The following is a 13,653-nucleotide window of genomic DNA, read 5'->3' on the forward strand; positions in this document are numbered from 1 at the left end:
TTCTAGGAAATAGATGGGAAAGCAAGTTGTGAGGAGGCTGCAAAGAATCTCTGAAGGGATATAGACAGACTAAGTGAGTGGGCAAAAATTTGGCAGATGGAGTATAATGTGGGAAAATGTGAGGTTATCCATTTTGGTAGGAAAAATAAAAAAGCAAATTATTATTTAAATGGGGAGAGATTACAAAATGCTGTGGTACAGAGCGATCCTTGTACATGAAAAACAAAAGGTTAGCATGCAGGTACAGCAAGTAATTAGGAAGGCAAATGGAATGTTGGCCTTTATTGCAAGGGGGCTGGAGTATAAAAGTAGGGAAGTCCTACTAGAACTGTACAAGGTGTTGCTGAGACCACACCTGGAGTACTGCATACAGTTTTGGTCTCCTTATTTAAGGAGGGATATACTTGCATTGGAGGCAGTTCAGAGAAGGTTCACTAGGTTGATTCCTGAGATGAAGGGGTTGTCTTATGAAGAAAGGTTGAGCAGGTTGGGCCTTTACTCATTGGAGTTCAGAAGAATGAGAGGTGATCTTATAAGATTCTGAGGGGGCTTGACAGGGCAGATGCAGAGAGGATGTTTCCCCCTGTGGGGGAATCTAGAACTGGGGGCAGAGGTTCAGAATAAGGGGTCATCCATTTAAAACGGAAATGAGGAGGAATTTCTTCTCTCAGGGTGTCATGAATCTTTGGAATTCTCTACCCCAGAGAGCTGTGGAGGCTGGGTCATTGAACATATTTAAGGTGGAGATAGATTGATTTTTGAACAAAAAGGAAGTCAATTGTTATGGGGAATGGGTGGGAAAGTGGAGTTGAGGCCAGTATCATATCAACCATGATCTTATTGAAAGGCGGAGCAGGCTCGAGGGGCCCTACTCCTGCTTCTTATGTACATGAAGAAATGGCATACAACAAAATTAATAGAATTTTGTGTTTTTTTTTGATCAGGGCAGTTTCCAAAAAAACCTCATTTATTCTATTGCTTTACCATTAGCAACATGGAAGTAAGTGACAAGGCAGTATTTATGCAGGAGATCATGCGCACCAACAAAAGAGATGCAGCTGGCTTGATCTCTGGCAGCGGTGTTGCTTGTACTTAAACACTTAATCCCTTACAGTTGCTTAAACACTTAAACCCTTACTCTAAACCCAACTCTGCGAATCCCACAAGTTCGGGTCTACCTTAAGCTTCCCACCACACCACTCATCGGCAACGACGGCCGGGCCTCCTGTGGCGGCAACCTGGACTATAAGGATCATAAAGCAGAGTGGAGGAACAGCTTGGACCTAATCGGAGGCACCAGCAGTGGCAGATGAAGCAGAAACACCCCTTCACCCCTCCGGTGACGGTCCTTTCACCCCTCCAGAGGCAATCGGAACACCTCCAGTGGCGGCAGATGGGCCTTTCCTCTTCGACGATGGCTAGACCTCTTCTTCTCCACAAGAAACCTCCTCCTCAACGGCGACCAGGTCTCCTCTTCTATGATGGCGGTTGGCCCCCTCTCCTCCTTCAGTGATGACTGGAGCTCTCCTTCCCCACCGGCGACCTGGCCTCTTCTCCTCCTCCAGCACTTGGTGAGTACCATGGCTGTGACCCCACTGACCTCCCACTCTGAACCCCAGTGGACCACTGACACTCCCAATGCCTGCCCCCAACCAGGCCTCGGACCACCTACCATCAAGCACGCCACTCAGTGCCGAACCTGCGGCCAACATCTCGCTGTGGGCAACTAGGCCCATATAGCAGTGCCTGGTCTCCAGTCATTTTGGACCCCCTTGCCACTGGATCAAGACCTTGCTCAGCGAAGCCCGTGTGGTAGCCGGTGTGCAACGACCACCCCACTTTAAAAGAACTCACGCACAGACATCTTCCACTCCTCTAACATGAAGTTCAGGACCTGGAACGTCAGGACCCTCATGGACAACTATAGGGACTGTGCCTCTCGTATTGGACTGTTCCGCCACCTAAGGATTCATTTTAAGAGTGGAAGCAAGTCTTCCTCGATTCCGAGGGACTGCCTATGATGATGCTTGTACTTATTAGAGGCACATGTTTTGTCTGAGAACCAGAAGTGTTCATACCTGTTCCATACAGACCAGCAAAGCTCTTTCACAACTGTTGACCTAAATGAAAACAACTGCAGGTGAACAATTGTTTTAAGGATGTGGGTCCATTGCTTTAAAACTATATCAGGACATAAACTAGGTGAGGATTGCAGAGCTATTTCCTGAAGTTCTGCAGTATAAATAATGGTAATGGATATTTGAAACATTTAGCATCCCTGTAGTCAAAGTCTAATCAATTCCTACCATCTACAGTTTTCTTATTGTGCTAACTTACCAGTTATTGTTATGAGCTTTTCTTTTTGTTGAGGTATTTGTTTTAGTATAAATAATTCATGCAGAAATGCCTAAACATAAACATGGAGATAGTTGTCACTGTTAATAAACTGTTTTGTAGCCCATTAAATTAGTCCAACATGACAATTTTATTTTTAACAGGAGTTTTTGATACACTGAGAATGTTGAAAAAGATTCAAATTACATGTATTTTAACTGATTTAAAAACATGACATTTTTTAAACTAAGAAATTGTGAACACAAAGTGATTCAGAAAAATAGAAATTCAAATTACAAATTATGAAAAGCAGAATGATGAGACACTAAGGAATGACTCAAATTTTTTGTAGCATTTAACTATTGAATTTGTAGCATTTGACTATTGAATTTGTAGCATTTGTTTAAAGAGATGAGTATATTGCTTAAGGTTTAAGTTAGAAATTATAGTATTACAACCTTTAGAGTTCAATCATCTCGTTTTTCTTTTCTGTAAATACTCACTTAATTTGGGAAACGTGGGAAGGGCCACCTAGCTAACTATTAAGTTTGCAGTTTCAGGCAATACGACAGATAACAAGACAGAATATTTGTCATTTTACAATTTTTTGTGAACATAGGAACAGGAGTAGGCCATTCACCCTATGGAGCCTGTCCTGCCATTCAATTAGATCATGGGTTATCTGTTCCTCAACTACATTTAACAGACTTTGTTTCATATCACTTGATTTGCTTATCTAATATAAATCTAGTCTCTCCCCTTTAAGAAAATATTCCATTTGTCTTTCTTGGCACATAAATAGTAAATGGGTAGCAAGAGGAGGGGTGGGGCCGATTAGGGATCAAAATGGAAACCTACGAATGGAGGCAGAGGGCATGGCTGAGGTACTAAATGAGTACTTTGCATTTGCCTTTACCAAGAAGATGCTGCCAAAGTCGTAGTGAAAGAGGAGGTTGTTGAGATACTGTATGGACTAAAAATTGATAAATCAGAGGTACTAGAAAGGCTGGCTGTACTTGAAGTAGATAAGTCACCGGGATGGATGCATCCTCAGATGCTGAGGGAAATAAAGGTCAAAATTGCGGAAGTACTGGCCATCATTTTCCAATCCTCCTTAGACACAGGAGTGGTGCCAGAGGACTGGAGAATTACAAATGTTATACCCAGCAACTATAGGCCAGTCAGTTTAACCTCGGTGGTGAGGAAGCTTTTAGAAATGATAATCCGGGACAAAATTAACAATCACTTGGACAAGTGTGGATTAAGGAAAGCCAGCACGGATTTGTTAAAGGCAAATCATGTTTAATTAATTTGATCGAGTTTTTTTGATGAGGTAACAGAGAGGGTTGATGAGAGCAATGCGGTTGATGTGGGGTACATGGACTTCCAAAAGGCATTTGATAAAGTGCCACATAGTAGGCTTTCCAGCAAAGTTGAAGCCCATGGAAAAAAAGGGACAGTTGCAGCATGGATACAAAATTGGCAAAGTGACAGGAAACAGAGGGTAGTGGTGAGCGGTTGTTTATTGACTGGAGGAATATAGGAGTCGGTACTAGGACCACTGTTTTTTTATATATATATTAATGACTTGGTCTTGGGTGTACAGGACACAATTTCAAAATTTGCAGATGACACAACTTGGAAGTATAGTAAATAGTGAGGAGGATAGTGCTAGCCTTTAAGCGGACATAGACAGATTGGTGGAATGGGCGGACACGTGGCAGATGAAATTTAATGCAGAAAAGTTTAAGAAAGTGATTTAAAAAGCATACGGGATCCTGGGCTTCATAAATAGAGGCATAGAGTACAAAAGCAAGGAAGTTAGGATGAACCTTTATAAAACACTGGTTCGGCCTCAACTGGAGTATTGCGTCCAATTCTGGGCACTGCAGTTTAGGAAGGATGTGAAGGCCTTGGAGAGGGTGCAGAAAAGATTACAAGAATGGTTCCAAGGATGAAGGACTTCAGTTATGTGGAGAGACTGGAGAAGATGGAGTTGTTCTCCTTAGAGCAGAGAAGGTTAAGAGGCAATTTGATAAAGGTGTTAAAAATCAGAAATGGTTTTGCTAGAGTAAATAAAGAGAAACTGTTCCCATTGGCAGAAGGGTCGAGAACCAGAGGACACAGATTTAAGGTGATTGGCAGAAGAACCAAAGGTGACATGAGGAAAAACTTTTTTACGTAGCGAGTGGTTAGGATCTGGAATGCACTGCCTGAAAGGGTGGTGGAGACAGACTCAATTGTTGCTTTGAAAAGGAAATTGGATAAGTGTCTGAAGGAAAAAACTTTGCAGGGCTACAGGGTAAGGGCGGGGAGTGGGACTAGCTGGCATGGGCTCGACAGGCTGAATGACCTCCTTCTGTGCAGTAACCATTCTATGATTTTATGATTCTATGATTCTAAAATGAATGACATCACACATTCCCACATTGAACTCCAACTGCCATAATTTTGTTCACTCACTTAAGTCTGCCCATGTTCCTTTGTAACTTCCTGCTTCCTTCTACACAACATACTGTGCCTTCTAGCTAAGTATCATCTGCAAACTTGAATATACAATTATGCATTCCTTCATCCAAGACATTGATATATATGATGAAAAGCTGAGGCCACAGTACAGATCCCTGGGGAACATCACTTGTCACATCCCACCAGTCAGGGAACATTCCCTTTATTCCTAGCTCCCAACCAATTACCAACTCATGTGACAAGGTTACATCCAATTCTGTGTTATTTCATTTTGATCATCTTTTGTGTAGAACCTTATCTGTGTAAATCCTTCTGAAAATCAATATAGAATATATCCATAGATACTTACCTATCCACCATGCTAGTGACCAAAAAATTCAACTAGATTAGCCAGACATGACCTACCTTTCACATATCCATGCTGACTCTCTTTGATCAGCTCATCCTTGTCCAAGTGCTCAATTACTCTGTCTCTAATGCAGCTGCAATTTCCTCACTTATTCCTTGTAATACTCTGGGAAATATCCAGGTCCTATCTTAAGCCCCATTATTTTCTTCATTGCCATTTTTTTCCAACTTGTATTAAATCCACTAAGTTCCTCCCCTTGACTTATTTTTAGGTTGTCTTGTCGTCAGGTTCTATTTTGCCCTCTTACTCCAATGTGAAAATGGATAGAGTACACACTTAACTAGTCTAACATTTTCTTATAGTTCATTCTAGTCGTGCCTACCTTTGTCTTTAATGGGCCTACATTCTTCTTTGCTACTCTCTTTCTCTTTTTATATTTATAAAAAACTTTTAGTAATAATTTTGATATTGCTTGGAATTTTTTTTCATACTCATGAATAATTTTATAACTTGCATATTTCTAAAACTATTGTATACTGCTTGTCACCATGTCCAAAACAAAATAGTGACTGCAAACTGACAAAGCTACGACAAACTTGCATTTCATTTCAATTTTACAGCATTACCATCGCCTGCAAGAATGGCAATAGTGTTGTCGATTGAAATATTTCCAAACTACAAAATATTTTCATCCTTGTGCTATCGGTTAAGATACTGTAGTTGATTTTTTATAGCCTGGTCAATCTGACGTTTGATCAAAGTGACAAAATAAGTTCATATTATTGGATCTGACTTTATACTTACTGAATTAATACAGGCAATTGAACAGCATTCATTTTCCTGTATCCTTTTAAATTTATATCAATGAAGCAATCAAACCACTTATAAATGTCTCTGCCTCCTGAATCTTTTCTGTGACTACTTTACTCCATTTGACACCCTTTTCACAATCTAAGATAGTAACTTGTTAATATTATTAAAAGTAAGTGATTTGAACCACTCTAAGGATCATACTTTGTTTTCCTTCAGGATACACATTTCAGTGTAGCAAAAAAACTGCATTATTGATGTTTTAAAATAAATGTCAGCACATTTTCATCTAATAACATTTCACTTCTTTATTTTAGCTTAAAATGTACTTCTTTGGAAAAATAAAACAAATACAATCATAATTTCTCTTTAAAACATTTTTTTAACTTGAAACATTTCTCATGATATTTGCCACTGACTTGCACAAATGGGAATGACACAGTCCTTGCGATGAGAAAGAACTGTTGCCATAACTGGCTTAAGAACATAAGAACATAAGAAATAGGAGCAGAAGTAGGCCATTTGGCCCCTTGAGCCTGCTCCGCCATTTAATAAGATCATGGACTCAGCTCCACTTCCCTGCCTGCTCCCCATAACCATTTACCCCTTATCGCTCAAAAATCTGTCTATCTCCGCCTTAAATATATGCAATGACCCAACCTCTACAGCTCTCTGGGGCAGAGAATTCCATAGATTTACAACCCTCAGAGAAGAAATTTCTCGTCATCTCAGTTTTAAATGGGCGGCCCCTTGGACTAAGACTATGGGCTAGACGTCCCACTTTTTTTGCATCGATACCGCCCACTTAACGTCCATTTTAACGCTGAGATGAGGTATAACGCCCAGATATCGCCTATTTAGGCACAACATAGAAAATAATGCCCACTTATTGCTCACTTATTGCCCATTGTTACTTTCGGCATGTACTTAACGCTGAGAAATAATAATACCTCCCGCCCACTTTTTTTGGCATAAAGATCAGAATGGGCGAAACTAACACCCAAAATATCGCCGAGCATTACTTTTGGCACCTAGCACACATATCGCTGAAAATATTTATCGCCGAAAAAACCGCTGTGAAAAAGTTGCTCTCACCTGAACTAATCACAGCGGTATGGACGCCATTTTGTAAATCGCAGGTCGCTTCATTTAAAAGGCTGCTTAAACTTCTGGGGAGTTTTGATGTACTGTGGAGTTCTTTTAAGGTGATTTGAACATCTGAACAAACATCTTATCATACTGTGGACGATTGGAATTTAGTTTAGGTGTCTTAGTGGGAAAATGTATTGCTTGTGAACATTCAGTGTAATACTGATAGTTATTGTAATGGGGTCTGTTATTTCTCAGCCTGTCTTGATGACCAAGCACATGCTGCAGACTAGAGATGGCAGAATGTATATTCAACAGCATTATGTGCCCAATCTAAGTCGTGCCAGACTGCTGAGGAGGACGAGATCTTACACCCCACGCACTTACAGGGAGAAGCGGTCTTACCTGAACTTGTCCGATAACACGTGCCTTAGGAGACTGTGCTTCCACAAAGAGGTTATCAGTGAGATATGCCAGCTCATCAGGGGAGATGTGCAGCCTGCCAGCACCATCAGGATCACACTGTCCGTCGAGGTCAAGGTCACCGCGGTATTTTCGTTCTACGTATCGGGTTCCTTTCAGGCCTCAGCTGATGACATTTGCGGTATATCTCAGCATGCCACATATTGCTGCATTCTACAGGTCACTGAAGCCCTTTACGCACAGGATGGACTTTATCAGCTTCCCTATGACCAGGGAGGCTTCGACTGAAAGGGCTCCGGATTCTATCGAATTGCTACCTTCCCCAAGGTGCAGAGAGCAATTGACTGTACACACATCGCCATGCGGGCACCTTTTCAGGATGCAGAGGTTTTTCAAAGCCTGAATGTGCAAGTCATTGTCGACCAGCAGCAAATTATTATGGCAGTGAATGCAAAATTTCCGGGCAGCATCCATGATGCTCACATCCTGCGTAAGAGCGCTGTATCTGACATGTTTACCAGTCAGCCACAAGGTCAATGCTGGATGCTTGGTGACAAAGGATATGGCCTCGCCACCTGACTGATGGCCCCCTGCGTAACACCCAGACAGAAGCCGAGAAGCAATACAACAAGAGCCACAGAGCCACACGTTACAATACCAGCCTGAGCAGGTAGCTCAATTCGTGATAGTGTGCTCCATGCTGCACAACTTGGCTATCAGGAGGGGACAAGAATTGCCAGAAGGGACTGACGGTCCATTTCAGGAGAGAGAGGAAGAGAAGGACGAGGAGGTGGACGCTGACCTCGGGCCAGACAATCAGGCTGATGATAAAACCATGCTCCCGCCCCCCTCTAGACCGCAGGAAAGGATCCGTGGTGGCTACATTGTTGCAAGACTCTTACGTCAGCAGCTCATAAATGAGCGCTTTGCTTGAAATAACATTGGTGGTATTTACAAAGCTGCAACATTGCTGTGTCTGCAGCTCATACATCAATGGTCAATCTCTCTGCCAATCACGCCTCCCCAGAGGTCAGTGTCCCAGCCGACCCTGGCGTTGAAGTCGCTGAGAAGCATCAGTTTGTCCCCCGCGGGAACGCAGGTCAGGGATTTTTCGAGGTTGGAGTAAAAATCCTCTTTGGCCTCATCTGTTGTATCGAGTGTTGGGGCGTAAGCACTGATGACTGTGGTGCACCTGTTCCGGGATAGGGTGAGTCGAAACGATATGAGGTGTTCGTTAGTCCCGCAGGGGGAGTCTTTGAGGTGGTCGACAAGCTTGTTTTTGATGGCAAAGCCGACTCCGTGGAGGCAGCGTTCTGCCTCTGGTTTGCCTTTCCAGAAGAAGGTGTAACCTCCACCATGTTCCTTGAGCTGGCCTTCCCCTGCCCGCCCGGTCTTGCTTAGGGCTGCGATGTCGATGTCAAAGTGTCTAAGTTCCCGGGCAATTATGGCGGTACAGCGTTCCGGTCTGTTGCTGTTGGGGTTGTCCATGAGGGTCCTGACGTTCCAGGTCCCGAACTTCATGTTAGAGGAGTGGAAAATGCCTGTGCGTGATTTCTTTTAACATGGGGTGATCGTTGCATGCCGGCTACACACATGGGCTTAGCTGAGCGAGGTCTTGGTCCAGTGGCAAGGGGGTCCAGGACGACTGGAGACCAAGCATGGCTATATGGGCCTAATTGCCTCTGGCGAGGTGTTGGCCGCAAGCTCGGCGCTGGGTAGCGCCCTTGGTGGTAGGTGGTCCAAGGCTTGGTTGGGGGCAGGCATTGGAGAGGCCAGCAGTGCACTGGGGTTCAGAATAGGGGGGCAGGGGGGTCACAGCCATTGTACTCACCACATGCTGGAGGAGGAGAGGAGGCCAGGCCATCAGTGGGGAAGGAGAGATCCAGGGGAGGAGGTGGAGGCCCAATAGCCAGGTCCAGCTGCCCAGTCGCCGCAGGAGGTCCAGCCGGGAGGTCCAGGTCACGTCAAGTCGTCCAGCCACTGCAGGGGGTCCAGCCGGGAGGTCCAGGTCACGTCGAGTCATCCAGCCGCTGCAGGAGGTCCAGCCAGGAGGCCCAGGTCGCGTCGAGTCAGCAGGAGGTCCAGCCGGGAAATGCCGATGTGCGGTTTGGTGGAAGGCCTGAGGTAGGCCCTAACTTTTGGCAACGGCTCCTTAAGATGGGCATCGGGGTAGCACCTCCCTAGGGGTAGGGAAAGCCAACTCCAGCGGTACCCTACTCCTGACAAAATGTCCAGAGCATGAACTTGTCATCATCAACACCTTGTTCCGCCAGATAGACAAATACAAGGCATCGTGGCAACATCCTCGCTCCAAGCACTGGCCACCTGCTCAACTCTGTCATCACCCAAGCCAGGGATCGCAAGGATATGTGCATCACCCGTGCCATGACAGGAGCTGACGACTGCTGGACGGACCACCACCTAATCCGATCCATCATTGACATCAACATAGCCCCAAAGCGAAGGGGACTGCAGAAGCAGTGTCGCAAAAAAGTCAATGCCGGGGCACTTAAGGACCCAGCTAAGAGAGCCCTTTACAGTCAGCGCCTCACAGCTAACCTGGCGTGCCTTGATGAGCCCGAGACGCAGAATGCCCATAGCGCTTGGTCTGCCCTCCAGGCCTCCATAACCAGTGTCTGCAAGGAGACGCTCGGTCACTCAACCAGGAAACACAAGGACTGGTTTGATGAGAATGATCAGGAGATTCAAGAACTAATAGATTGCAAGTGCAGGGCATTTCTGAGCCTTAAACAGCAACCCAACTCGGGAGCAGCAAAGCAGCATTACAGACTAAGGTCCAAGAAAAAACCCGGGACCTAAAGAACAGGTGGTGGATGGAGAAAGCACAGGAGATACAGCAGCTGGCCGACAGCCATGATGTGCGAGGATTCTTCACCACAGTCAAGGCCACATATGGACCAAACTCCCAAGGCCCCACACCACTCCTGGCCAAGAATGGGGAAACACTCATCAAGGACATCGAAGCAGTCAGGGCTCGCTGGAAGGAACACATGGAAGATCTCCTCAATTGAGACTCTACCTTTGACTCGAATGTTCTCGACTCCATTCCGCAGCATGCTACCCGCCACCACCTCAGTGAGACCCCAACACTGCATGAGGTAGAAAAGGCCATAAGACAGCTAAAAAACAAGGCTATGGGAGCAGATGGAATCCCTGCTGAGGCACTCAAGTATGGAGAGGCATTACTGGCGCGAATACACCACCTCATCTATCTCATCTGGAGGGAGGAGAGCATGCCGGGAGATCTTAGAGAAGCTGTGATCATGACCATCTTTAAAAAAGGGGACAAGTCCGACTGCGGCAACTACAGAGGAATCTCCAGCTATCAACCACTGGGAAAGTCGTCGTTAGAGTCCTCCTCAACCGTCTTCTCCCCATGGCCGAGGAGCTCCTCCCGGAGTCGCAGTGCGGATTTCGTCCCCTCCAGGGTACAACGGACATGATTTTTGCAGCGCGACAGCTGCAGGGAAAATGCAGGGAACAGCGCCAGCCCTTATACATGGCCTTCTTCAACCTTACAAAGGCCTTTGACACTGTCAACCGCGAGGGTCTATGGAGCGTCCTCCTCCGTTTCGGATGCCCCCAAAATTACGTCATCATACTCCGCCTGCTCCACGACGACATGCAAGCCGTGATCCTTACCAACGGATCCTTCACAGTCCCAATTCATGTCCGGACCGGGGTCAAACAGGGCTGCGTCATTGCCCCAACCCTCTTCTCAATCTTCCTCGCTGCCATGCTCCACCTCACAGTTGATAAGCTCCCCGCTGGAGTGGAGCTAAACTACGGAACCAGTGGGAAGCTGTTCAACCTTCACCGTCTCCAGGCCAGGTCCAAGACCACTCCAACCTCTGTCGTCGAGCTACATTACACGGACGACGCCTGCGTCTGTGTACACACTATGGCTGAACTCCAGGACATAGTCAACGTATTTACCGAGGCGTATGAAAACATGGGCCTTACACTAAACGTTAGTAAGACAAAGGTCCTACACCAGCCTGTCCTCGCCGCACAGCACTTCCCCCCAAACATCAAGATCTACGGCGTGGCCCCGGGCAACGTGGACCACTTCCCCTATCTCAGGAGCCTCCAATCAACAAGAGCAAGCATTAATGATGAGATCCAACACCGCCTCCAGTGCGTCAGTGCAGCCTTCAGCCGTCTGAGGAAAAGAATGTTTGAAGATCAGTCCCTCAAAACTGTCACCAAGCTCATGGTCTACAGGGCTGTAGTAATTCCCGCCCTCCTGTATGGCTCAGAGACGTGGACCATGTACAGTAGACACCTCAAGTCACTGGAGAAATACCACCAGCGATGTCTCCGCAAGATCCTGCAAATCCCCTGGGAGGACAGACGCATAAACATTAGCGTCCTCGTCCAGGCCAATATCTCCAGCATTGAAGCACTGACCACACTTGATTAGCTCCGTTGGGCATGCCACGTAGTTTGCATGCCAGACACGACACTCCCAAAGCAAGCGCTCTACTCGGAACTCGTCTAAGGCAAACGAGTCAAAGGCGGGCAGAGGAAATGTAACAAGGACGCCCTCAAAGCATCCCTGATAAAGTGCGACATCCCCACTGACACCTGGGAGTCCTTGGCCATAGACCGCCCTAAGTGGAGGAAGTGTATTCGGGAGGGCGCTGAGCTCCTCTAGTATCGTCGCCGAGAGCATGCAGAAATCAAGCGCAGGCAGCGGAAGGAGCGTGCGGCAAACCAGGCTCCCTGCCCACCCTTTCCCTCAACGACTATCTATCCCACCTGTGACAGAGACTGTGGTTCTCGTATTGGACTGTACAGCCACCTAAGAACTCATGCTAAGAGTGGAAGCAATCTTCCTCGATCCCGAGGGACTGCCTATGATGATGATGACATCAATGGTGTGCATCACCTTGGTGACAGTTAAAATTTAAGTTGATTCGAGTATAGTTTAATTATCCCATTTCATGTTAAGAAATCACCAGTGTGTAACGGTGCAGCTATCTGAGACAATGCATAACAAGGTTATGTTAAATAAAAAACATTTAATAAGAACATTTGTATGATATCATAATTATAACAGTAAAAAACACTCCAACCCACCCTCACCCCACCCCACAACAAATTTATAACATTTAGATCATTCAAATGTTCAACATTTCCAACACAGAACACAAATGCAAAACAAGGTAGCCCCCTCCCCGCTTCCCGCAAACCTCCCAACAAAATAGTAACAAGAACATAAAAATCCAACCAAGACTACACCTGCGGCCATGCACCTCACTTTCCTTCCCCCCATCCCCGCTTCTCCTCCCTACCTCTACCCTTTCCCCTCCTGGCTCCAAGCTCTTCAGGTGCTGCTTCATCGGTGGGGATGACAGCAGAACCGCTGGTTGGACGGATACGGGCGAGGACGATCCCGAGATGGAAACATGCTCCGAGCCAGAAGCAAGATCTTCCTCTTGGCTCTCATGTGTCGTTGGCAATGGGGGTGCGGCACCTTGGGGTGCACTGCGGCGCTCCGGGACCACTGGGAGGCCTCTGCCACCAGTGTTCCTGGCTATCACCTCCAGGGCCTCCGCCATCCATGGCACGTACTCCGGCATGGTGGCGGACATGCTGGCCAGCTGTTGGGATATGCCCCCCATTATCTATAGAATCTGCTGACCTATGTCAACACTCCTCCTGGACAAGTCTACCATGTCCCCGCTCAGATCTGCCGCTCGTGGAGCAGACCTGCTGCGTTGAACCAACCACGTTTGGGGATGCAGGCTCTTCAAAGTCGGCACTGTCATCCATGGAGGAGGGACCCAGCAGATCCACGGGCGAGAATCGGGGCTCCTCAGCACCAGATGGAGGATTGTCCAGCGAGTCTGGCCCCGTGCCCCCACCTTCTGGGCTCGGTCGTCTTGTATGGGGCCGGGCTGCTGACTGAGCTGCAAAACATAAATGAGATTATTCGAGGAGAAGGGGGTGCTAGGGTCACAAGGTGAGTCCAGCGCAACACACAGCATATGCACGACAAAAGCACCACCGCTATCAAAATCATTCCAGACATCACATTTCATGACCATCACTGAATTCTGCATTGCAATGATTCTCATGCGGCCATCATTATTTAGAAAATATTTTTAGCATTCATCTATCATATATTATTGGTCGGATATGAGTGGATGTGA

The 13,653-nt window shown here is 46.4% G+C and overlaps 1 protein-coding gene across 1 annotated transcript in view; it reads right to left on the reverse strand.

Annotated features, from left to right (window-relative positions):
• Window positions 1-13,653, reverse strand: part of parp9 (poly(ADP-ribose) polymerase family member 9) — a 123,593-nt gene that overhangs the window by 64,134 nt on the left and 45,806 nt on the right. The window contains exons 6-7 of the mRNA XM_070873614.1: window positions 13,211-13,410; window positions 2,338-2,407 (exon numbers count right to left, since the gene is read on the reverse strand). Of these exons, the coding sequence (XP_070729715.1) occupies window positions 2,338-2,407; window positions 13,211-13,410 (270 nt within the window). The remainder of the gene's footprint in view (window positions 1-2,337; window positions 2,408-13,210; window positions 13,411-13,653) is intronic.

The sequence above is a fragment of the Pristiophorus japonicus genome, chromosome 3 (genome assembly GCF_044704955.1).
Source record: "Pristiophorus japonicus isolate sPriJap1 chromosome 3, sPriJap1.hap1, whole genome shotgun sequence".
NCBI classification, from domain to species: domain Eukaryota; kingdom Metazoa; phylum Chordata; class Chondrichthyes; family Pristiophoridae; genus Pristiophorus; species Pristiophorus japonicus.